At 40.3% G+C, this 26,020-nt stretch overlaps 2 protein-coding genes across 15 annotated transcripts in view; both read right to left on the bottom strand.

The window, feature by feature from the left end:
* Positions 1–8,649, bottom strand: part of LOC109909819 (aspartyl/asparaginyl beta-hydroxylase) — a 48,210-nt gene extending 39,561 nt beyond the window's left edge. For 3 of the 12 annotated variants that reach the window (XM_031796745.1, XM_031796739.1, XM_031796736.1), the window contains exon 1: positions 8,130–8,649. In XM_031796745.1, the coding sequence (XP_031652605.1) occupies positions 8,130–8,169 (40 nt within the window). In that variant the 5' untranslated portion in view covers positions 8,170–8,649. The remainder of the gene's footprint in view (positions 1–8,129) is intronic. The other 9 variants (XM_031796740.1, XM_031796742.1, XM_031796735.1 and 6 more) reach the window with 4 other exon arrangements.
* A 2,033-nt stretch (positions 8,650–10,682) lies between these two features.
* Positions 10,683–25,641, bottom strand: LOC109909816 (WD repeat-containing protein 48-like). Of its 3 annotated transcripts, none has more exons than XM_020508858.2 (19): positions 25,561–25,641; positions 21,369–21,509; positions 20,857–20,932; positions 18,707–18,789; positions 18,286–18,415; positions 17,117–17,205; positions 16,505–16,606; positions 16,041–16,265; positions 15,430–15,504; positions 15,113–15,215; positions 14,384–14,481; positions 14,159–14,266; positions 13,952–14,048; positions 13,739–13,831; positions 13,404–13,509; positions 13,091–13,178; positions 12,668–12,744; positions 12,298–12,496; positions 10,683–12,074 (listed from the first exon to the last, which is right to left on the bottom strand). In XM_020508858.2, the coding sequence occupies exons 1-19, from the start codon at positions 25,639–25,641 to the stop codon at positions 11,979–11,981; spliced, it is 2,067 nt and encodes a 688-aa protein (XP_020364447.2). In that variant the 3' UTR covers positions 10,683–11,978. The 3 variants fall into 3 exon arrangements, with proteins under 3 accessions (XP_020364447.2, XP_020364446.2, XP_020364444.2); XM_020508857.2 differs by having other exon boundaries at positions 20,857–20,935; XM_020508855.2 differs by having other exon boundaries at positions 16,505–16,627; positions 20,857–20,935.
* Between the last annotated feature and the right edge of the window lie 379 nt (positions 25,642–26,020).

Here is a 26,020-nt window from a genome sequence, read left to right on the forward strand (position 1 = left end):
AAATCTTTTCAGCTTCCTGAGGGGCAAGAAGTGCTGCTGTGCCCTCTTCATGACAGTGTTGGTGTGTGTTGACCATGTTAAGTCCTTAGTGATGTGGACGCCAAGGAACATGAAGCTCTGGCCCGCTCGATAAGGGCGTGCTCTGCCCTTATTCTTCTATAGTCCAATATTAGTATCTAACAGATATGGGCAATTTTCTGGATATGATGAGAGTATTTTTTTTTTATTATGTGTGAGTGACCTAAAAAAATATAAATAATTGTGTGCCACGCATCTTTCAATTAGTCATGTGCGAGGTTCTACATGGTCTAAATAAGTCAACTGGCAAGTTTGCTGTCTGTAAAGAGAAGGGGCGGGTTGTACGTTGTTCAAATCAAATTTTATTGGTCACATACCTGTTTAGTAGATGTTATTGCGGGTGTAGCGAAATGCTTCTAGTTCTGACATTGCTTGCTAGATATTGCTGCACTAACTAACAATTTCACAACAAATACCTAATACACACAAATCTAAGTAAAGGAATGGAATTAAGAATATATAAAGATAAGGACGAGAACCTGCTGCTCTGATTGGATAGAGTGAAGCTGCATTTCTCCTCCTAATCTGCAGTGAACGTGCAGGGAGGTATTTTGCTAATCTATTTAGGCATATTAAAAACACATTTTCCAATCACGAGTATTAGCTGATCTGATTATCAACTGTCAATTTACAGATACGATTACTAGTAGGGATGCACAATATATCGGTGAACATATCGTAAAATCAGCCGTTATTAGCTAAAAATGCAAACATTGGTATCAGCCGATGTCTAGTTTAACGTCCGATGTGCAAAACCGATGTCAAAGCTGACATGCATACCTATATAACGAAGGTACATGACGCAATGATGCGCGCTATACAGCATTCCTAAACTAGCCCACTATGTCTGCTGTGTGGATCGAGCAGTCGAGTCAATTTCAGCGAGACAACTCAAAGGTGAAATCCATTAAAGCCAAGATAAAGAATTTCATTGCCATGAACGATGGGTTTACAATACAGCGTTGGCAATAACGCATTATTTGTTTGACTGCAACTTCTGGGGTAGATATCTTTAGCTTGGTACCTAGCTAGCACCAATAAAACCAGGCTGAAAACAATGACCAGTAAAAACTACAGTAATTTTCATTATTCTTAGCAATATTTTAGGAATCCTTGTAAGTATAAGCTAGGTAGCCACTTGCTGTTCACCTATTGAAATTGAACTTCAGTTCATGAAAATAAATAGCTAGCCAGCTACTTAACTCTGTTGCCCAAAGCGAATGTTATAAGCAGCTAGCTAGCGTCATCTGGCTAGCGAGCTTGACTGGACCGGGTTGTGTGTTGTGAAGCTAGCCACAATAAGGATTAAGCACAATACTGGAATTTGCAGTTTGCCTTCAAAATAAAATATGTCATTGACAGGGTTGCAAAATAATACAAATATTCAAATGATTCCAAACTTTTATTTTGAAGGCTACCCGCAAAGTCCACTATTGTGGCTAATCCTTATTGTGGCTAGCTTCACATAGATGGGTTCGAACACCATTAATCAAATAACCCTAATTTATAAGACGGTTCTTATTTTAGATGATGAAACCTAGCTATATAATTAGCTAGCTAACTGTAGCTACTGAAACAGATTATGTTGTGTTATTTGACACGTGAAATAGTGTTATTTCACGTGCATCTTTTTTGACATGCAAAGACCCAAACAGAGTTCCATAGAAATCCTGGTGGAGAATGAAAAGACTGAACAACGAAACAGCACAGCAAGTAAGTGAAAGAAATAGGTTTTGATCATGTTTAACTGGTAATGGGGACATACGTAAATGCCAACAAATTAACTTTTTGGTCAGTGTTGTGTGTGTGTAACCTTTATTTAACTAGGCAAGTCAGTTAAGAATAAATTCTTATTTACAATGACAGCCCGGACAATGCTGGGCCAATTGTGGGCTGCCCTATGGAACTCCCAATCACGGCCGGATGTGATACAGCCTGGATTTGAACCAGGGACTGTAGTGACACCTCTTGCACTGAGATGCAGTGCCTTAACACACACATAGATGCAGTGGTCTAAATATTTAACTGTGCTAGAATGCTTAAAAGGCCGCAGTTTAAAAAAAAATATATATGTGGTGTTGATGTGTGTCATGACTAGCCTTTCAAAGCACTACATAATTACAGATGTGAGTGCTACAGGGCGATAGACATTTAGGCAGGTTACCTTGGAGCTCTTGGGAACAGGATCAGCTTGAAACATGTTGGGATTATAGACTGGGACAAGAGATTGAAAAATGGTCAGAGATCTCCAATTACGTAGAGATGTTTTCAGTGAGACACTGGGAATGTTCCCCCTCTAACAGTTAAATAAATCTATATTTTTTTAAATACAGTAGAGGGGTAGTGTCACGTCATACTTTGTGACATTGGCTATTCACGAGGAAACTAGATAGCAGAGAGTTGATGGTGATATTTAATAACACCTCTCATTTTGGATGTGTAAAGAAACAATGTGATAATCAACTAGAAAATAAATGGTCAATACATAAGGTCTTGCTGGATCCTCAAGAGGTTATTAACTCAATTAAGAAGTTTATGAAACATTGAAGAAGACCAAGACTACATTTTATTGCCATTTCTGGGAGTGACCATAGTCACACACCAAAATAGGCCCATCTCAAAATGGACAGATCAATTAGGCTTATCATATCAAAAAATGTGCCTTAGACAGCTTTGACAAAACAACTCAAATGGAGGGCACTGTACAGAAGCACAAGCTCCGCAGGAACAGGTGAAACCAATGAGAGAGGCAGTGCAATAGCTCATTAGAACCCGCTAGGTTTACAAATCACAATTCCTCCATAGAAGGAAAATAAGACGTTCTGGGGCCAGGGAAACAGATGTGGCCACTACATGAACAGGTACTGTAGTCATAGTGCTGTAAATGGAACTAGAGTGAGGGTGACAATATGACCTGATGGAGGAGTGGAGAGAGTTAGAGCGAGGAAGATCATGAGTGTGAACAGGTGTTGTTATTCAACTACTAAAGGCTTCAAAGAAACAAGGTTTAAACACACACACACACACACACACACACACACACACAGCTACCTTACTCTAACTGTACAAGTTCAAGAGCATTGCTGTAGAGAAGGTCACGTTCTTCAGTTACAAACAATACAAAAATACTCTGGCCTTTGTCACAAATAACAACATATCCTGTTTGTGACAGTATCCGAGCCATGACAAGTCACTATGTTCTATATATAGTCCTTTTAAACATTTAGCACACACAACACACACACACACTACCAGTCAAAAGTTGACATACCTACTCATTCCAGGTTATTTCTTTTGTATTATTTTCTACATTGTAGAATAATGGAAGACATCAAAACTATGAAATAACACTTTTGGAATCATGTAGTAACAGAAAAAAACTAATATAAAATATATTTAATATACTTCCTCAAAGTAGCCACCCTTTGACTTGACGACAGCTTTGCACACTTTTCACATTCTCTCAACAAGCTTCACAAGGTAGTCACCTGGAATGCATTTCAATTAACAGTTGTGCCTTATTAGAAGTTAATTTGTGGAATATTTCCTTCTTAATGCATTTGAGCCAATCAGTTGTGTTGTGACAAGGTAGGGGTGGTATATAGAAGATGGTATTTTACCAAATAAGACCAAGTCCATATTATGGCAAGAACAGCTCAAATAAGCAAAGAGAAATGACAGCCCGTCATTACTTTAAGACATGGTCAGTCAATCTGGAAAACTTCAAGAACTTTGAAAGTGCAGTCACAAAAACCATCAAGCACTATGATGAAACTGGCTCTCATGAGGACCGCCACAGGAAAGGAAGACCCAGAGTTACCTCTGCTGCAGAGGATAAGTTCATTAGAGGTACCAGCCTCAGATTGGAGCCCAAATAAATGCTTCAGCATTCAACTACCAGACACATCTCAACATCAACTCTTCAGAGAAGATAGTGTGAGTCAGGCCTTTCATGGTCAAATTGCTGCAAACAAACCACTACTAAAGGACACCAATAAGAAGAAGAGACTTGCTTGGGTCAAGAAACACAAGCAATGGACATTAGACCAGTGGAAATCTGTCCTTTGGTCTGATGAGTCCAATTTGATATATTTGGTTCAAACTGCCGTGTCTTTGTGAGACGCAGAGTAGGTGAACGGATGATCTCCGCATGTGTGGTTCCCACCATGAAGCATGGAGGTGTGATGGTGTGGGGTGCTTTGCTGGTGACACGGTCAGTGATTTATTTAGAATTCAAGGCACACTTAACCAGCATTGCTACCACAGCCTTCTGCAGCGATAAAACATCCCATTTGCTTTGTGCTTAATGGGACTATCATTTGATTTTCAACAGGACAATGACCCAAAACACACCTCCAGGCTGTATAAGGGCTATTTGACCAAAGAAGGAGAGTGATGGAGTGCTGCATCAGATGACCCGATTAGAATCTCAAATATATTTTGATTTGTTTAACACTTTTTTTGTTACTACATGATTCCAAGCGTTATTTTCAAAGTTCTGATGTCTTCACTATGATTCTACAATGTAGAAAATAGTAAAATAAAGAAAAATCCTGGATATAAATAAAAGACAATGGAGGCTGCTGAGGCTCATAATAATGGCTGGAACGGCGTGAATGGAACGGAAACCATTTATTTGATAACACTTCACTTATTCGGCTCCAGCCATTATCACGAGCCTGTCCTCCCAAATTAAGATGCTACCAACCTCCTGTGATGACTTCATCAGTATAAAGGCAAGGTAGTTTGTGCTGTTAAATAGCTACAACGCTACATATTTAGGTTGCTGGCGAAGGTTGCCATGTCGACTACCATTTGTAATAGCCCTACTTTACTGCAGACACTGCTCTGTTAACCAGAATAACAGTCCCTCATCCTAGTCAATTCGATATTTTAAACTGGGTCGTTCGAGCCCTGAATGCTGATTGGCTGAAACCTGTGGTATATCAGACCATATACCACGGGTATGACAAAACATTTATTTTCACATTAGTAACCAGTTTATAATAGCAATAAGGCACATCAGGAGTTTGTGGTATATGGCCAATATACCCAGGCACTCAGCGTTTCATCGCGCGTACGAAAAGCCATTAGCTGTGGTATATTGGCCATATACCACACCTCCTCTGATCTTATTGCTTAAATGGAACCACACTGTCGGTTACCATTCAACACTTCTGAATGAAGCAGTTAAGCAGAACCATTAGCCTACCATTTATAAATCCCCTTGACCCTATCTAGGATTTCTTTAGCCAATATGGCTTCTTCACAGATGGGCTCCTGAAGTGGGATCCATGATGAGAACTCCTTGATTTTTTTTCTAACAAATCCCCCCTGCCTGAATGAGGCGTAGAGTGACCACTTGGACAGCTGGAACTCGATACTGGCCAAACTAGCCTAGGGGACTATTTTTTAGAGCCAACAAACAAATATGGGGAGGACATGCAGTGTGTGTGTGAGACACTCATCTGCCATAGCCAGATAGGACACAAGAGGGACTGTGCAGAACAAGGTACACACAAAGACATTGCAGCAGAGTTGGCACTTGTCCAAACACAGAAAACATGACAGTTGCCTGTCAGTTGGTCTTTAGTGAAGATCTGGTGCAGAGATTGAAATTCTCTTGAAGTTGAGCACATTAACCTACAGCATTTAGAAATAGTTGTACAGTAGAAAAGTGTGTAAAGGAGCAGTTCATGACTAGGCTGACACACCCATTCTGGTGCAATACGAGCACTACCATCTTCTCACTAGATGGGTGGAGTAGTGTTTTATCAGCTTACAAACTTCCAACCATTTAACCTAGAAGTTGACTACGTAAATAATTTGGGATTTTCAACACAATAGTGGTTCTTATAAAAAGCAGTGATGCAGTCAGTCTCAACTCTTAGCCAATAGGACTGGCATGAATAGTATTTACATTAGCCCTCTGATTACAATGAAGAGCAAGATGTGCCGCTCTGTTCTGGGCCAGCTGCAGTTCACTAGGTCTTTGCTTGCACATGGCTGAATAATAATCATGATGATACCAAACTAGACCCTGCAGGACTTGATTTTTGGAGTTTGGTGTCAAAAAAGCACAACATCTCTTTATTACAGACAGACCTCTCCCCAGGTTTACAACCACTGAATCTATAGGTTTTGACCATGACAGTTTACAATCTAAGGTAACGCCAAGTAATTTAGTCCCCTCAACTTGTTCAACAGCCACACCATTCATTACCAGATTCAGCTGAGTTCTAGAACTTAGGGAATGATTTGTACCAAGTACAATGCTCTTAGGTTTTAGAGATGTTCAGGACCAGTTTGATTACTGGCCACCCATTCCAAAACAGACTGCAACTCTTTGTTAAGTGACATCATTAGCTGTGGTTGTAGAGGCATATATGGGATTCTGTCCCATGTTGACTCCAATGATGCCCACAGTTGTGTCAAGTTTGCTGGATGTCCTTTGGGTAGTGGACTATTCTTGATAGACATGGGAAACGGTTGAGCATGGAAGAGATAAAAAAAACAGCAGCATCGCAGCTCTTGACACACGCGCCTGGCACCTACTACCATACCCTGTTCAAAAGGCACTTCAATGTTTTGTCTTTCCCATTCACCCTCTGAATGGTACACATACACAATGCATGTCTCAAAGCTTAAAAAAATATCCTTCTTTAACCTGTCTCCTCCCCTTTATCTACACTGATTTGAAGTAGATTGAACAAGTGACATCAATAAGGGATCATAGCTTTCACCTGGATTTACCTGGTTAGTCTATGTCATGGAAAGTGTTCCTGATGTTTTGTACACTCAGTTTATTTCAGCCATCATGACTGAAGACTATAACAACTTCCTCTAAGGCCATTGGCTAATCTTCATGTGTTTGTAACAATAAAAAATGTTAATGGCTAATCATAATTTGTGTTAACCTAATAATCATCATCCTCTTTTTCAATAGGCGAGTGCATCAGAGTAGTTGGTCCATAAATGGCAGCCAAAGATTTTGGCAACAATCTGTCTAACAAAGGATGTTACAGGGCATGGACCATGAAGATTAACAACTGTCAGGCATACGCACACCTGCAACATTTTTCTGAGGTTGATGTTGCCTTGGCAGTTGTGACACCCTAGTGTAGATTCAGTGTCTCTTTCCCAAAACCAGCACAGCACTGCAAACAGGGCCAAGCATTAGTAGGCTATGCCTTCCAATCAGATATTACAATCACAGTGCATGTTGACTTTTTTATGGTAGCATCACATGCACTGCAGTACGACAGACAACTTCCCATGTCTTTGCACTTCTGATTGAAACCCACTTATAGTGGGAAATACTTGCTATAAACTATGCCAGTTTGTGCAATGAAAACAATTAAAATCCATGCATTGACAGTTCCTTGTTATAAGTAACTATTATCCACCAGTCACAACACAGGACACTTTTTACTAGTTTAGACTCAGTCCTCAATTAAGACACTCATATTCTAAGATAATTGAAGAGGAGTAGGCTATTAGTGTGAAAAATGTTAGGCAACCCTTTAATGACACAAAATCCATTAAACAGACAGGTTTAAAAAAAAAAAATGTTTTTATACCAGATATGTGCCTAGGGATGGTCTGGATGAATGACATGGTGTGCACTGGGAATATGGAATAATTTGATGACCATTCCCCACAGGCCAACATAGCATCATTCACATTCATCATCATTTGAGAAGAGAGAAACACGAAGCCTAAACCAACAACAGAAGACAAATAGCTAAACATATAAATTCCCTTCTAAATGTAGTGAAGACATTAACTAACCCGCTGACACAGTGGACAACAAGTGAACGTTAGCAGCGGGGCTACATTGTATCATTGTAACATAGTTGCTACATTGTAGCGTTTCAAAATAGATTCTGCACAATTGGCTCGAGGAAAGAACATGATGAAATACATTATTCTTTGCCTGGTGGTGGTGCAGTTGCATAACTGTCAAATAAATATTTAACTAGCTAGACCTGCACAATCATTTAGCGTACGAGCTATGCTGTTAGCTAGTTAGCATTGAGAAGGGTACCGACCTTTTTTGGCTTGGTTTCTGAAATTCTTCCTTGGAGCCATTGTAAGTGCACGGATGCTGACTGTTCAAATAATTAGCCTGTAAACTCCCTTCTTGTTACCTAAATTAATTTCCGACACCACCTTGATAGAGATAGCTTCCTATTACCTACCATTCCAACAAAATAATAATGTCCTCATGGATACTGACTGACAATCTAAAGTCCATGGTAACCAGTTTACTATTGAGTGATCTTAAATTCCGCCAGTCCGCGACAGGGAATGAAAGATGGGCGGAGTTTTCAGCGGATTAGTTTTTGTTGTAATTCTACGGTTTGGACCACTACTTGTTGGGAGTGCCCAGAGATTTCCGCCCTGCAGTTTTGATAACAGCGATAACAAACGTGTCAGAGTGTCCCCTGTATATCGCGACATCTTCACATAACATAAACATCAAAGGGGTTTAAGTGGCTGCTGAGTGGACCTGGAAGGGACAGAGAGGGCTGTAATAGTATCCAACCTGAGACAGGCGGGGATTTCTCTGCCTGGGTCCCGGATGGGGATGCCTGCAGTATCTTCTGGAGGGTCAAATACAGTGATGTATTTAAACCCTGAAATGCTATGTATTGGCCAGTGGGAGGCTTTGAAGCCACCGATCGGCCATATTGCCACTCCATTGCCACTCCCCAGAAGGAGTGGGAATAAATGGAATTCTACAGTATTTCAATTACATTTATTTGTGTATTGTTTGTTGTAGTGGGGACAGTAGAACTTTCAAAAATAGTTTACTAAAATCTTTATGTTTATCTCACATAATATAATCAATAATAATAATAAACAATCATTTAAAAGTATGCATTAAGGTGTAGGCTTGGGCGGAATCCAGATGTTCATATTGTCATACCGGGATTTACGGTATTACCAGCAAAGCACATAAGGGGCGCTAAAAATGCAAGAAAAGCCAATTGGGCCTCTATCACCAGAATGCTAACAAATGTATCACTAACTAAAAGCGAAATCACAGATGATATTAGCTAAAGGCTAACGAGCGAGAACGAACATAAACTAATTGCAAAGACAAGAAAATCCAGCTCATAAAGTTATACAAGCATAGCTAGTAGCTACCAAAGAGTGTTGAAATTTATAAGCGACGGTGAACGAGAGAAATTGTGCAAATTAACAAAGTTGTGATGTGTAAACGTTACACAGACCCGATGGGAAAAGAACGGAGACAAAAAAAAACTAAACGCTAGTAGAAAGCACACAAAAAAAATGACAGCTGTACAGATATCTCTTCCAGAGCTCTTTGACTTCTGGAAGAAAGCAATTCTAAGATATCTGATGGAAAACATTCAGTAGTGAATTGCATACAAGTGTAACTTCATCAACTCGTACGCCACACAACAGCCTCGTCGATAGATATGGAACGCTATGGCCTCACCTGCATGCTTTCTCTTATTGTGCTGTTTACAAACAAACACGTGACTGGCCCAACTGTTCTGGGGATCTACGGTAAACGTAATAATTTAAAATAATTTGACAGATGAAATGAACGCAATCTTCTTAATCTTCTAGGGTATTGCACAAGTTGATTGCAGGTAATAATAAAAAATGTCGCAAAAAATAAACATTTATTGAAAAACGTCAAAATTAATAGTTTTGATGGTATTTATAGTATAGAAAAATCCTCCTGTGTCTTTTCCCAAATACCACTGGTATACGGTACACCGCCCAAGCCTATTAAGGTGTCTGTAATAGAATAAACATGGCAAAAACAAATGTAGACGTAAAAAAACGCATTTCTATAGCTTCCAAAATCGTTTTCTACGTTGACGGGGGAGTGCCAAGATGGAGCCATGTTGGCTTCAAAACAGCTCCCCGTTTGTCATCTAGTGGATATATAAATAATTGGTCAGATCTAACCATGCGGGGTTCCCCACCTGGCGGCTGTGGCCCCAATTTCAAATATTAAATCTGTTTGGGCTTCTTGCTGTCAATTTGCAGTCTACTAATTATTTGTAATTATGTTCAGGTCCCCTGACCATCCGTTCAAGAAATAAATCGTCAGGTGGCTGATTCTAGTTGATGATTCCTGATGGGCTCTCTGGAAACAATCTGGAGATATAGATTAAGAGCTTCAGGGATGACTATACAATTGCAAGAAATGTCATATATATATATATATATATATACACACACACACACATACTGTATAGTTGAGCACTTACACATACTTGCAGATGTACAGACCCATAGCTGACAGAGCTAAGACCATGACAACTACTTCCAGCAGCATTTGTATTCCAAGGCAAATATATTACACATTACAAGTGGTAGCCTTTTGTGTCCTGTAATTCAGCAATGTGATTTCTGATCTTAAGTCTCAGATCAATGCAATTCATCTTCCTCTGAAATTCAAAAGCATGTTATTCTCATTGTCATGTTGGCTAATTTATTATGAGTTTATGCACCCACATTAAATTACAATAAGCACTTCAGAGCATAAGCGGTTGTGGATACAGAGGCATATAATTCTTTAGTAGCTTTTTTTAATGTAGAGAATTCAACAACCAAAGTTTCTTTAGGATTAAAACCAAATAAATTCTTTATTATAATACATTTGCTATAACACTGTGAAATTCACATTGTTGGAGTTTGAGAGCACAGTCTTCATTTCGTTGGCATAAAAAAAAAAGTTGTGAATCCCTCCACTTTCCTCAAGAATATCCCCCCATAAACGTTGTCAGTGTATAATGGATATAGGGCGATTTAGCAGCAGACTGTCATGGGTAATGCCAATGACAACAATTTAGCTTTGCTCTCAAATACAGTACAGTAGCCTATAAACATCCTGATTCAGTGGGTCCTTTAAATTGTACATACCTGTTGCTTCTTGACATTTGTGATTTTAATGATATATTTTTACATGAGAAAGCACCCTTTTGAAAATAACATAGGTTTTGCAAAAAAAAAAAAATTGGAAATATAATGTTCCTGATGATCAGAAGTACAACTTGTGCCAAGTTGCCTATAAAATATGACAGTCTATTTACAAAAAGAAAGATAGGTTCAGTAATTTAAGTGTTCGCTAAAGAGATAGTATGGGGAATGTGTACTTGTATGTGTCCATGTGGTGAGAGAAGCTTCACACAGCAGCTTTCAATACATCAGTCAGTTGCCAAACTGAGGTAACTGAGGAATATCACACAACATACAATAAACATTGTCATGTCTTTACATTCTGTCAAGTCTTTGATTGGTTTGAATGGTCACCTGACTATCCAGAAAATGTTCCTCAATAAACCCTTTCGTAACCATGGACGAGGATGAAGGGTGGTGATAGGTGGCCGGAAACAAGCATGTTCTAGGAATGTATGGGAGGGGGGGACCCCAACAAAAACTAAAACATACTCATGTCACAAAATGAACCCCCAAGCATAGTGACTTTCTCAAGCTGGTTGTCACGCCTTCTCTCTCGGAAGATGGGCATGTCAATAAAAATCTTACTTACAAAAAAGGGAAAAAAATAACAAAAAGGAGGCAAGGAAACGTCATAAAATAAAAGCTAAATGACAAAGAACCTTAAAATGCCCTGGAAATGTCTTCAGTCCATTCACTGTACACAGTCACAATAGTTTACCCTCCTTTCTCCTTGTGTGTTCTGGCTGATTGGAGAAGTGATTATTGTGTGACACTCTGGCTACGGACCAAACCAATGCTTTCTGAGGGGTTATAAGGCTCTAACAAGGAGTCGTTGAGCGCAGGTTTGTGTTACTAACACATGGATCTGGTTGGATGAGTTTGAACAGTCCATGTTTGGTTCCAGAAGGAGGAGGGGGTGGTCAGGATAGCACAAGATGACACCGGCGACCTCACGTGGACTTCTGCCGATAGTGAAGGGTTAGGTCTCCGCCACTCTTCCAGATAAAATGCTTGACCGTCCGCAGGTCCATGTTGGGATCCAATACCTATAGACAACGAAAAGTGGGAACATACATTAATACATTTGAGTCATTTAGCAGACGCTCTTATCCAGGCTGGACTTACAGTTAGTGTATTCATCTGAAAATAGCTAGGTGGGACACCTATATCTCACAGGCATAGTAAGTACACTTTTCCTCAACAAAGTAGCTATCAGCAAAGTCAGAGCTAGAAAATACTCTTTGAAGAGGTAGGGTTTTTGTACAGTACTTGATCCTGACAGAGCAGCTCAATCTTCTCCTCTGCCAGCACGGCCACGTCCTCCTCCTCCTTCTGCTGCTGCTCGCTGGGCTTGTCGTTGTTCCCCGAGGCCCCTGTCTGAGACTCGTTGTCCAGGTTTATGATCTTCTCATATACGTGTTCCATCACCTTCCTCACCTGGAGCATGTCGCTGGCCGACAGACGGTCCCTACGGAAGAACCACAACGTTGGAACATAACTGCAAGCTTAGAACATTGAACGGTGAGAAATAGTTCAAGTGAATGATACCATTAGGAAAATGTGTTTCGCAGGGAAGGATGAACAAAGAACAATAATAGGAACAGAAAAACAGATTGTCGGTTTAAAATGTTGTACTTACTTCTTTAAGGTTTTTGCACCAGAGGAAGAATGAGGCTGGAGGTAGAATGGGATTTTGTTGAATTTGGGCATATTTTTCTAAATCACAGGGAAGAATCAAACATGAGAACCATATTGTATCAACACTACACAATTAGCTATAATACTGTAATGTTAGAAGATATATAGACAGTACCAGTCACAGAGGAGTGTGCAAAGCTGTCATCAAGGCAATAGGTGGCTACTTTGAAGAATTTTGTTTAACACTTTTTTGGTTACTACATAATTCCATATGTGATATTTCATAGTTTTGAGGTCTTCACTGTTATTGTACAATGTAGAAAATAGTACAAATAAAAGAAAAACCCTTGAATGATTAGGTGTGTCCAAACTTTTGACTGGGACTGTACATGTATTTATCATTGATAATAAGTCGAGAGCTCACATCCACTGTAATGTCAATGACCCACTGTGGCACGGTCTCGTTGAGCAACATGGACTCAGTTTCACCACCTGAGTCTCGACACAACAACCTGGAGAAAGAGAGGGCCGGGTGGGTGGGGTTTGCACTTCTGGGACTATTCCATTGGTTCCATTACACTGGCAAAAGCTTGATTGAGTGCCGCTTAGGTACAGTATTTCAACGAAAACCAGTACCATGTCTGACTGTGACAGGGCGGTTTAGCACAGACTTCAACAGCAGCATGGATGGAAAATGTTCAAATTTCATGTATTCTAAGTAACGCTGTGTATTTTACCTGAACAGGGTCCTTCCTCCTGCCTCTCCAAAGATGACTGGCGTGTGAGGGGGAACATGGAAGTAGCCATTACCTTTCTGTATCCTGCTCTCATGCTCCCCATTCACTGAAGACAGACACACACACACCATCAGAACCAGGACTATCACTGTTAGATTTAATTCAACTCAATAACGTCAGAAGAATATAAACGGCTGCCTGCATTATACTTTATATTATTATTATATACATATTACTACAGTAGGTGTAAGTGTGTTTTTCAAGTGTTAATGTCACGTGCACAAGTACAGTGAAATGCCTTTTTTGCAAGTGTGTGTGTGTGTGTAACAGCGCACCATGGTTCATCTCGGTTTCTTCATCCATAGGGTTGACGTGTGTCCGGGGCCAATACTCCAGTAAGGCCTGCAGCAGCAGTCCACCCAGGTTCACTAGAAGAGAAGACAACTCTATACCGACGGTACTGCACATATGGGACCATATTCACTTTGTGTGGGTAAAAAGTCCACTTGATCTTGCATGGCAGTACTTTTTATTTTAAAAGCGCTCACATTTGGGATCAGCCCCATCAGGACTGGAGAAGCCTGCATCCTTGGCCGACACCCACGCAGCAAAGCAGTCGCTCTCATCCAGCGTGATGGTCAACATCTACCCAACGGAATATGTGCATTAAAATGAAAGCAAATCACTGTCCTACCTATTGCTATTACTGTCCAAAGCTTTACAATGTAAAAAAAAAGAAGGCAGGATCATCTTACCCCAGTCTTAAGATCCACAGAGAACCAGTTTGGCACATACACCATTTTAAACCTCTTTTTAATCTCTTCGTCGAACTCCATCTTTCCCAGGTCTTCCCCTTTACACGCCTGAATGAGGACAAGAGGTATTCAATCAAACAATATGGCAAACGATGAAGAGATGGCAGAGAGACGTAAGATGGCAGAAAACCCAAATGAAAAACACAGAAGGCAATGGGCACGCACCTTTAAAATATCCCAGTATGCAACGTTGTTGTTGGTATCTTTGGTTAGTATATGTCTCTTGTCATTCAGAATGTGGCACTGAATAATGCTGGCTCCGCCTAGTGGACAGAAATACACATGACACCCAATTATGCCTAGAACGTACAGTGTACAAAACATTAAGAACACCTTCCTAATATTGAATTGCGCCCCCCCCTTCCCCCTCCCCCTCAGAATAGTCTCAATTCGTCAGGGCATAGACTCCACAAGGTGTCAAATGCATTCCACAGGGATGTTGGCCCATATTGACCACCATGGTTCCCACAGTTGTGTCAAGTTGGATGATGTCCTTTGGGTCGTGGATTGTTCTTGATACACACGGGAAACGGTTGAGCGTGAAAACCCCAGCAGCGTTGCAGTTCTTGCCACAAACCACAGCGCCTGGCACATACTACCTTTCCCCGTTCAAAGGCACTGAAATCTTTTGCCTTCACCCTCTGAATGGCAGACATAGACAATCCATGTCTCAATTGCTTCAAAGCTTAAAAATCCTTCTTTAACCCGTCTCCTCTACACTGACTGAAGTGGATTTAACAAGTCAATAAGGGATCATAGCTTTCACCTGGATTCACCGGGTCAGAAAGAGCAGGTGTTCATAATATTTTGTACACTCAGTGTACAATATCTATTACATTCTAAATACCAGAATTTGCAATACAAAGATACAAACTTATGAAGTTAAATGTTTACCTTTAACAACCTGCTCGGGCTGTGTGCAGAGAGGCGTCAGGGGAGTAGTGCAGTCGTTGTCATAATCTCCAGATGCTCGGAAATTGTGAATGCCCTTCAGAGACTTCAATGAATCATGACAGGAAACATTAAATCAGGGAGTGAACATTGCATTAAAAGTATACAGACACAAGGTTCTCTTAGAAGAGACACACAGGCTATACGGAATTCTTTGTTTCTACTGTGTTATATCCAGTTTAATTCTACTTCCATGTAATATTAACATATCAATTACTCATATAAAACCCCTGTTGTTCCACTCCAGCTATGATGCTTACCCATTTGTTGACGGTGGACTTGGTGGTGGAGACCCAGAGGGCCGTGGGGGGGTCAGCTGAGCGGTCCAGCTCCATCTGAACCAGGGAGAGACAGAGCAGCCTTCACTTAAAGGTCCAATGCAGCCAGTTTTATCTCAATATCAAATCATTTATTGGTAACAATTTAGTACCTTACTATGTTTGTTTTAAATTACAACTGAAAGATAAATAGCTTCTTAGCAAAGAGCGATTTCTGAAGCAAGAATTTTGGTGATGTCATCTGGCAGGCCAAAACTCCATCCTACCAAAACAGGCTGAAATTTCAGGTGGTATTTTCAAACATCTTTTACACTAAAAGGGCATTATCATCACTTTCACAATTGCACAGTATTATTCCAACCTCAGTGTGTAAATACATATAAAACACAGGAAAATACATGTTTTTGACGGCACTGGGCCTTTAAGGTTGAGATAAGAAAAAACATTGTAACATTATGATTGGATTGTATATGGCTCAAAATACCTAAGTCCAATAAACATCCAGGCCTAATATCTACAAGTTACAGATGTTGCAACTACATTTCCCAGTATGCCCTCTGCTCAGAGTATCCCAGTAACCACACCCCTCTCACCTTGAGGACGGGGGCCTTCTCCTCACAGATGAGCATACGGAGCTCTGGGTTCCTCAGGTCAGTGCAGTAGATCTTGCGGTCACGACCACCAGAGTAGACATGCGTGAAGGCCTCGTTGACCTGTAGGGCCCATACGCCCTCATCGTGCACCCGGTAGGTGGCGATGCACCGCTGCTGCCCCAGCGACCACAACCGGATGGTCCCGTCTGAGCTGCCCGAGAGACACTGGGCGGAAAAAGAGAGCTGTAACATTAGGAAGGCGAAATTCCAGTTGAAAATTTCAGGTTGGAGGCGTCCCTCGCAGTTCATTCCCTGCTGATTCCAGAAATCCTCCAAATTGTATTTAAAAAAAAATGTAGCCCTCTTTGTCCCTATATGAAAAATAAGGCTTCCACAAAAGAGTACCAGTGGCTGACATTTTTAAAGATTAGGGACAATATTAGATTTTTAAGGGCCATCCTTACCTGAGTGCCATCCCTGTTTAGCAGTAATGATTTGACGTTGTCAGTGTGGCCTTTCAACTTCATCAGTTTGGCACAGGTTCGAGGATCCCAAACTCTCAGTACCTTTAAAAGGGCACATTCACTCTTTATGAGGTATATGGAAAAAAAACATAGTTAATTTCGAATTGCCAAACCAAAAAAAAAAGTACAAATATAAGGTTTTTGTTGGTGGAACTCTTACACGCAGAGGTTTACATTTTTGTTGGTGGCAAACTCGTTCATGGTGTGTCCCACCAACAAAAACTGGCAGTAATTTAGTTAATAGACCAATGAGAAAGAGAGTTCCAAACCTCTCGGCCAATAACAGCTAGTTTTCCCTTCCCCACTCAGACCACTCCCAGAAATTGCTCTTTGCTAAGAACCTATTTTTGTTTTTTACCATTTTAAATGGAACAATCCCAGTAAGGTACTTAATTGTTACCCGTAAATGATTTGATATTGAGATAAAATTAAACAAATCTCACTTTAGAAAATGGCAATAAAATAAATCAGCTGGAAGTATTATAACAAATGTCATCACACCACTGGAAACATTAAGAATATATCAATACAAAATGTGATTTAAGAACCCACCTTTTCAGTGGACCCTGACACTATGACAGTGCCCATCTGATTCATAGCCAGACTGTAGATGGAGTCTTTGTTCCCACTCAGTGAGGAGGCTGGGAGACGACAACAGCATAGTTACAACACTCAGGTCTGTCTCAACAGACTTCTGGTTAGTCAGTGGAACTTAAAGACCCGTAAAGATACCCATGGCCATCATTCAAATTGATGTGTACTTGAGGACATTAGCGGTGTTCGAATACCCATTCTAACATACTACATACTTAATGCGTATATACTAGCTAGACATCTTACAACTTAATTAACAGTGTCCATTGAGAACGCACAACGACTATACCACTTAGCTAACCTAAGAATGACGTGAATAATCAAGTCAATAAACGTTGGGTAGTTAGATAGTATATAGTTAATATACTGGCAAGTTTGATGTATTAGTAGCCAACAACCTTTAGGTCGCTAGCTAACATAACGGTACATACAAGCAACTGCTGTAATGATATGATGTTTGTAAGGCTAGTGTGGCTAACACATTGTCAGCCAACATAAGGTCTAACGTAAGTTATTTGAAAAGGCATTACTTTATTGCTCAACATGGTCTTAACATTTGTCATAATTAGTTAAAGCAATTCATTTGTATCCACTCTCGTCGGACTTCGGCTGAATCTTCAAATCTGAAAATGTTGTGAAGCCACGCCCATTTATGAAGAACTGCATTATGCACGGAAATAGTGTCTACTGTTTGTATGCTTTGTATTTTGGTGAATTTAGTACAACATCTGGAAACCTTTGGCATACTAACTAACTATATCCATACAATGACCAATAAGCCTAGTACATACTCAATTTACATCACAAATAGTAGGTTAGTGAGGTTCGTATGAGCATTCGAACACAGATATCGTCTTCAACGAGCGATTCCTCCAGATATACAGTACATCTATCTATATCTGTACCGTACATTCCAAGTAGTCCAGTGAACATTTAAAATACTCAGTCCAGGGTGTGCCTATGACATGGTAGCTGAGTTATGTTCATTAGGGCATGCAACAGAAAACATTTGGAAGAAGAAAATTAAATTAACAGTCCAGTCCAGGTAATCCCTCCCCCAGTTAGTCCTTTTTTTTCCCAGTTTGGTGCTGAATGAACATGATCCAGATGAGAGAGAGCATACTCACTGGTGACGGTGTTATTGGAGGCAGTCAGTGCTGTTAGTGTGTTGACGTCCCATAGGAAGATCTGTCTGTCCAGCCCCGCTGAGGCCACCAACTCCTTGTCCTTGGCATAGGCTAAGGCTTTGACATAGTCCTGTACAGACAAAACCATAGGGTTTTGATGCCAAGTCTCAGTGCTTTTAAAAATTAGATTTAGGTTCCGATTAGGCTAAAGCACATATCTTGAAATGTGCATGCTAAATGTAATACAACTTTATTTCTCTACAGCTGCATCGTAACTTTCGCTTTAAATATGCATTGATCTCAAACGAAGATGTGTGAACACTGGGTACTTATTTTAAGATCGCTTTCAGGCCTTTGTGATGCCACCTGAAATGGGATTAGAGGTGTGGTATTTTGGAGCTATCAGTATGGTATTGCTTACCTTGTGTGTTCGCAATGTGGACATGCAGAATCCCTTATGCGCATTCCAGACTTTCACTGTGGTGTCTGAGGAAGCAGATATCACTGGAATACAGAGTGAGATTATTCAGACACAGGATCAATAGGAAAAGGTGATATGACTTTAAAAAGATGACAACTTATTTATAAAAATGGCTTGCAGGCTTAACTGTACCAGACTGCAAAACACTCAAAATATATACAGTGCCTTCAGAAAGTATTCACACCACCTGACTTGCACATTTTGTTGTGTTACAACCTGAATTTGAAATTGATTACATTTAGATTTCAAAGCAGAATTATGTTCTCATAAATTAATTAAAAATAAAAGTTGGAATGTCTTGAGTCAATAAGTATTCAACCTCTTTGTTATGGCAAGCCTAAATAACTTTAGGATTTTTGAATGACTACCCCATCGCTGTACCCAAACATAATTACGTGGGACCCTCAGTCAAGCAGTGAATTTCAAACACAGATTCAACTACACACACCAGTGAGGTTTTCCAATGCCTCGCAAAGGGCACCTATTGGTAGATGGGTCCAAAAAAAAGCAGACATTGAATATCCCTTTGATCGTGGTGAAGTTATGACACTTTGGCTGGTGCAAGGCCAACCACTGGGGAGCCAGGAAAACTCCAATCAGAGTTTATCCCCACAAAAAAAGGGCTTTATTTCAGACAGAAATACTCCTCAGTTTCAGGTCTCAGACAATCCCACAGGTGAAGAAGTTAGATGTGGAGGTCCTGGGCTGGCGTGGTTACACATGGTCTGCGGTTGTGAGGCTGATTGGACATACTGCCAAATTCTCTAAAACAACGTTGGAGGCAGCTTATGGTAGATAAACATTCAATTATCTGGCAACAGCTCTGGTAGACATTTCTGAGACATCTGTGGCATTGTGTTGTGTGACAAAACATTTCAGGGTTGCCTTTTATTGTCCCCAGCACAAGGTGCACATGTGCAATGATTATGAAGTTTAATCAGCTTCTTGATATGCTACACCTAGATGGATTTTCTTGCCAAAAGAGAAACGCTCACTAACAGGGATGTTAACAAATTTGTGTACAATTTAGAGAAATAAGCTTTTTGTGCTGATGTACCATTTTTTTTGGGGGGGGGGGTCTTTTATTTCACTTCATGAAACCAACACTAACATGTTGCGTTTATATTTTTGTTCAGTATAAATGACAGAGTGAAAAGGAAGCCTGTACAGAATAAAAATATTACAAAACATGCATCCTGTTTGCAATAAGGCACTAAAGTAATGCTGCAAAAAGAACTGAGCTTTTAGTTTGGGGAAAACATCACTGAGTACCATTCTTCATATTTTCAAGCACGGTGGTGGCTGCATCATGTTAAGGGTATACTTGTCATCGGCAAGGACTAGGGAGTTTCTTAGGATAAGGACTTTGCATAGGCAAAGTCCTAGAGGAAAACCTGGTTCAGTCTGCTTTCCAACAGACACTGGGAGACAAAAATCCACCGTTTAGTAGGACAATAACCTAAAACTCAAGGTTAAATATACACTAGAGCTGCTTACCAATACCACATTGAATGTTCCTGAGTGGCCTAGTTACAGTTTACTTTAATTGGCTTGAAAATCTATGGCAAAACTTGAAAATGGCAATGATCAACAACCAACTCGACAGAGCTTGAAGAGTTAAAAAAAATAACTGGCAAATATTGTACAATACAGGTTTGCAACGCTCTTAAGAGACTTACCCAGAAAGACTGACAGCTGTAATAGCTGCCAAAGTGATTCTAACATGCATTGACTCAGGGGGTTGAATACTTTTCATCAAAAATATATTATTGATTTTTTTCTTCTACTTTGACAGAGTATTTTGTGTAGATCATTGACAAAAAAATGACAATTAGATCCATTTAAATCCCACTTTGTAACAAAAGAAAATGTGGATGTGAATCCATTCTGTAGGCACTGTACAAGCAAATATCCATAAAACAGTTTTTCCAATTTGCATGTGATGGATATGTCCTAAAATGTAGTTGTGTTTCAGTGATCATTCTTTAATAATAAAAAAAATATAGGCCATCCATTCTGAGGGGTAGGGCTCTGTCCAACACTGTTCTCAGAGAACTTCAACTCTGGCTTAACACATCACACAGACTCACATGTCTTCCCATTGCAACAGAGGACGATGTCATTGACCCAGTCCGTGTGGTGTTCCATCGATGCAATGTACGGGTCCTGCTGCAATAAATAAGACTTATGCTGCAATATCAGTGGGTTTATGCAAGTATTCTATGACAATCAATTACAATAACAGCACAACAAAAAGCATGGCGCTTTTCATTCGAACATTGACCATGGATATTGGTCTGTACATCTATACATCTGACATATCAGCTCTTTCTCAATTTCTCTTTACTTGACACCTCACATCTCCCCCATATTGGAGAAGAAAGTCAGAGGGCCGGGACCTTGGAGCCTCTCCTCCAATACAGTTGAAAAGTGATAGGATGCAAGCAATCAACAAATGTAGACTTTATGGCTGTGGAATCTGACTTTGTGGCTGTGTTATTTAGCAGAAACTATCACAGTGTGACCTAGAGTAAAAGCGTTCAAACGGTCAAGATAGGATGGCATCCTGCCAGGTTAAGTGTGTAGGTGACGGACAGGTTACCTTGTGCTGGTTGACGCTCCATATCCTAATGATGGAGTCTCGGCCAGCTGTGAAGAGGCGGTTCAATGCCGGGTCGAGCTGCAGGGCGTTCACCCCATTGCGGTTGTACTTCTCCACCTCATCCCTAATCACATAGGATACCTGCACAGAGAATTGGATATGAGTGCAATTTGAACCACATAACAAAATGAAGATGGATTGGGATTGTTTCTGGTGAATCCTTGACATTGATTTTACTGAGTTACAGTTCATATAAGGAAATCAGTCGATTTAAATACATTTATTAGGCCCTAATCTACGGATTTCACATGAATGGGAAAACATGCATCAGTTGGTCACAGATACCTTAAGAAAGGTAGGGGCGTGGATCAGAAAACCAGTCAGTATCTGACCTCATGCATCCATTTGGGCTGCGACACATCTCCTTCCAATAGAGTTGATCAGGCTGTTGATTGTGGCCTATGGAATGTTATCCCACTCCTCTTCAATGGCTGTGCGAAGTCTATGGATATCAGTGGGAATTGGAACATGCTGTCGTACACGTTGATCCAGGCCATCCCAAATATGCTCAATGGGTGGCATGTCTGGCGAGTATGCAGGCCATGGAAGAACTGGGACATTTTTAGCTTCCAGGAATTTTGTATACATTAGAGGTCGACCGATTAAATCGTCATGGCCGATTAATTAGGGCCGATTTCAAGTTCTCATAACAATCGGTAATTGCCATTTTTGGACGGCGATTACATTGCATCCCACGAGGAAACTGCGTGGCAGGCTGACCACCTGTTACGCAAGTGCAGCAAGGAGCCAAGGAAAGTTGCTAGCTAGCATTAAACTTCTTATAATAAAAATAATTTAAAAAACTACACATGGTTGATGATATTACTAGGTTAACTAGCTTGTCCTGCGTTGCATATAATCAATGCGGTGCCTGCTAATTTATCATTGAATCACAGCCTACTTCGCCAAATGGGTGATGATTTAACAAATGCCCAATTGTTGCACCAATGTACCTAACCATAAACATCAATGCCTTTCTTAAAATCAATACACAGAAGTAGATACGCAGGTTTTAAGAAGTATTTAGTTAAAATAAATTAAATGTTAGAAGGCAATAATAACTAGGGAAATTGTGTCACTTCTCGTGTTCATTGCACGCACACAGAGTCAGGGTATATGCAACAGTTTGGGCCGCCTAGCTCGTTGCGAACTAATTTGACAGAATTTTACATAATTATGACATAACATTGAAGGTTGTGCAATGTAAGAGCAATATTTAGACTTCGGGTTGCCACCCGTTAGATAAAATACGGAACGGTTCCGTATTTCACTGAAAGAATAAACATTTTGTTTTTTAAATGATAGTTTACGGATTTGGTTTACGAAGGCTCATATGTGTGTTTACTATATTATAATTAAGTCTATGATTTGATATTTGATAGAGCAGTCTGACTGAGCGGCGGTAGGCAGCAGGAGGCTCGTAAGCATTCATTCAAACTTTCCTGCATTTGTCAGCAGCTCTTGGCAAAGCTTGCTTCACAGCTCTGTTTATGACTTCAAGCCTATCAACTCCTGAGATTAGGTTGGCAATACTAAAGTGCCTATTAGAACATCCAATAGTCAAAGGTATACGAAATACAAATGGTAGAGAGAGAAGTAGTCGACGCGTCATAATTCCTATACTAACTACAACCTAAAACTTCTTAACTGGGAATATTGAACAACCAGCTTTCATATGTTCTGAACAAGGAACTTAACGTTAGATTTTTTACATGGCACATATTGCACTTTTACCGTAGGATTGAGGTCAGGGCTTTGTGATGGCCACTCCAATACCTTGACTTGTCCTTAAGCCATTTTGCCACAACTATGGAAGTATGCTTGGGGTCATTGTTCATTTGGAAGACCCATTTGCAACCAAGCTTTAACTTCCTGACTGATGTTGCTTCAATGCATCCACATCATTTCTTTCTCATGATGCTAAATTTGTGAAGTGCACCAGTCCCTCCTGCAGCAAAGCACCCCCACAACATGATGCTGCCACCCCCATGCTTCATGGTTGGGATGGTGTTCTTCGGCTTGCAAGCCTCCCCCTTTCCAAAAAGTACCATCTTTGTCCCCATGTGCAGTTGCAAACTGTAGTCTGGCTTGTTTATGGCGGTTTTGGAGCAGTGGCTTCTTCCTTGCTAAGCGGCCTTTCAGGTTATGTAAATATAGGACTAGTTTCACTGTGGATATAGATACTTTTGTCCCTGTTTCCTCCAGCATCTTCACAATGTACTTTGCTGTTGTTCTGGGATTGATTTGCACAAGCATTTCGCTACACTCGCATTAGCATCTGCTAACCATGTGTATGTGACCAATAAAATTTGATTTGATGTGGAGGTCCTGGGCTGGCATGGTTACACATGGTCTGCAGATGAGGCCAGTTGGACATACTGCAAATTCTCTAAAACAATGGAGGTGGCTTACGGTAGATAAATGAACATTAAATGATCTGGCAATTGCTCTGGTTGACATTCCTGCAGTCAGCATGCCAATTGCACACTCCCTCAGAACTTGAGACATCTGTGGCATTGTGTTGTGACAAAACTGCACAATTTAGAGTGGCCTGTTATTGTCCCCAGCACAAGGTGCACCTGAGAAATGATCATGCTATTTAATCAGCTTCTTGATATGCCACACCTGTCAGGTGGATGGATTGTCTTGACAAAGGATAAATGCTCACTAACACAGATGTAAACAAATTTGTGCACAACATTTTAGAGAAATAAGCTTTTTGTGCGTATGGAAAACTTGGATCTTTTATTTCACCTCATGATTCATGGGACCAACACTTCACACATTGCATTTATATTTTTGTTCATTTTATAATAACATGTAGGCACTTGCTGAAACTAATCAAGTGTCATAAATGGCTTGTAAACACTGGTAATGTACTGGACTAGTGAGTTTTTCAGAATAGAAAATGAATGGACATAATCCTAGAGGAAAACCTGGTTCAGTCTGGTTCTCAACAGACAGAGTCAAATTCACCTTTCAGCTGGACAATAACCTAAAACAAAGCCAAATATACACTCAAGTTGCTTACCAAGACAACATTGAATGTTCCTGAGTTGCCTAGTTACAGTTGACATAAAATCGACTTGAAAATCTATGGCAAGACATGAAAATGGCTGACTAGCAATGATCAACAACCAACTTGACAGAGCTCAAAGAGTAAAAAATAAAAAAAAACAGGCAAATATAGTGTACAATCCAGGTGTGTACAATCCAGGTGTGTACAACTCTTAAGGACTTACCCAGAAAGACTCACAGCTGTAATCACTGCCAAAGGTGATTCTAACATGTATTGACTCAGGGGGTTGAATACTTATGCAATAAATATCTTTCATTAATCTTTTTTTTTAAATACAATTTTTCATCCACTTTGACAATATAATGTGTAGATCCTTAAAAAAACAAAGACAACTAAATCCATTTTTATCCCAATTTGTAATAACAAAACAAGTTTAACGTCAATGGGTGTGAATACTTTGAAGGCAATGTACATACAAACTAACATTATTGAATGGATACAGAGTAAATCATATTGCATCAGAGGACAATAACACTAACTTATTGAACATACTGCATGCCATCATTCGTAAAGCATGTGTGTGACAGCAGTTTGCTGACGTCGAGCAATCGCATAGGATCAAGGCTATACAATTGTAATCGGACAAAGATAATTGCAGCATCCGACTGGTTGCATACCACATAGCTAGCTTGCTAAAGGGGATGTGATTTTCTAGCTAACCAGCTAGCTCGTGATGTGAGGGTGGGCGCGGGGGAAATCTTCAATGTCTCTAGTTACCTGAAATAACAACCCCGCACGTTCACATGCAAATCCCTTGACAACCCATTAAACACGAGACACGGTCTCCGTCAAACGAATTGAGTCATTTGCAGCGGGCCGCAGAATGTATTGAGTAGCAGCAAGCTAAACTAGCTAGCTCTCTGCTAGTAATGCCAGAGCCGAGGGAGGAGTGACCGGCGGCACTTGCCCGCCACACGTTGAGGGTTCAATGACATCCACGGACGAGCAGGCAAAAGATACATTTCCACGGATAAGTATCGTGTATGAATGCAAATTGAAAAATCTTTACTCTGCACGCAACTGCATGACAAGATAGATACATTAGTGATTTACCTGCACTTTTCTCCGCCCAGCAGCATTCTGCCTGTGATGAGTCGCCATCTTTACATGATGACACCTTGACGTCACTTCCATAAGGCGGTTGTCCCTAGTTACCACACCCACAAAGTCATAAAACCCGCCCATTTCTAAAATGTTCAGGTTTCAATATCAAAATTTCGTTTGATGTGGTATTTTAGTCATACGTACAGGATACACACAGTCAGGCGTTGGGGAGTAACGGATTACAATCCGCTACATGTAAGGGACTACAAAAAAACGGTACCTGTAATCCGTCACGTTACCAGCAAAACTATTGTAATCAGATTACAGATACATTTGAAAAACTAGATGATTTACTTCGAGGATTATTTTTAAATTCAGAAAGGATGTTTGCGAAAAAAATATTATTTGACACTTCTCTGTTTTCTCAATGACAGACATTCAAATCAGCATTGAAAAAAAGCGCAAATGT

Source organism: Oncorhynchus kisutch, linkage group LG18, assembly GCF_002021735.2.
Source record: "Oncorhynchus kisutch isolate 150728-3 linkage group LG18, Okis_V2, whole genome shotgun sequence".
Classification (NCBI taxonomy): domain Eukaryota; kingdom Metazoa; phylum Chordata; class Actinopteri; order Salmoniformes; family Salmonidae; genus Oncorhynchus; species Oncorhynchus kisutch.

What these genes read in the sequence shown, in the direction of transcription:
- LOC109909816 (XM_020508855.2), bottom strand. Translation starts at nt 25,641, where the DNA reads ATGGAAGTGACGTCAAGGTGTCATCATGTAAAGATGGCGACTCATCAC. An exon ending in CATACTGGGATATTTTAAAG is followed by an intron (nt 14,267 to 14,383) that starts GTGCGTGCCCAT and finishes GTCCTCATTCAG; the next exon opens with GCGTGTAAAGGGGAAGACCT. An exon ending in CTGTGGATCTTAAGACTGGG is followed by an intron (nt 14,049 to 14,158) that starts GTAAGATGATCC and finishes TCCGTTGGGTAG; the next exon opens with ATGTTGACCATCACGCTGGA.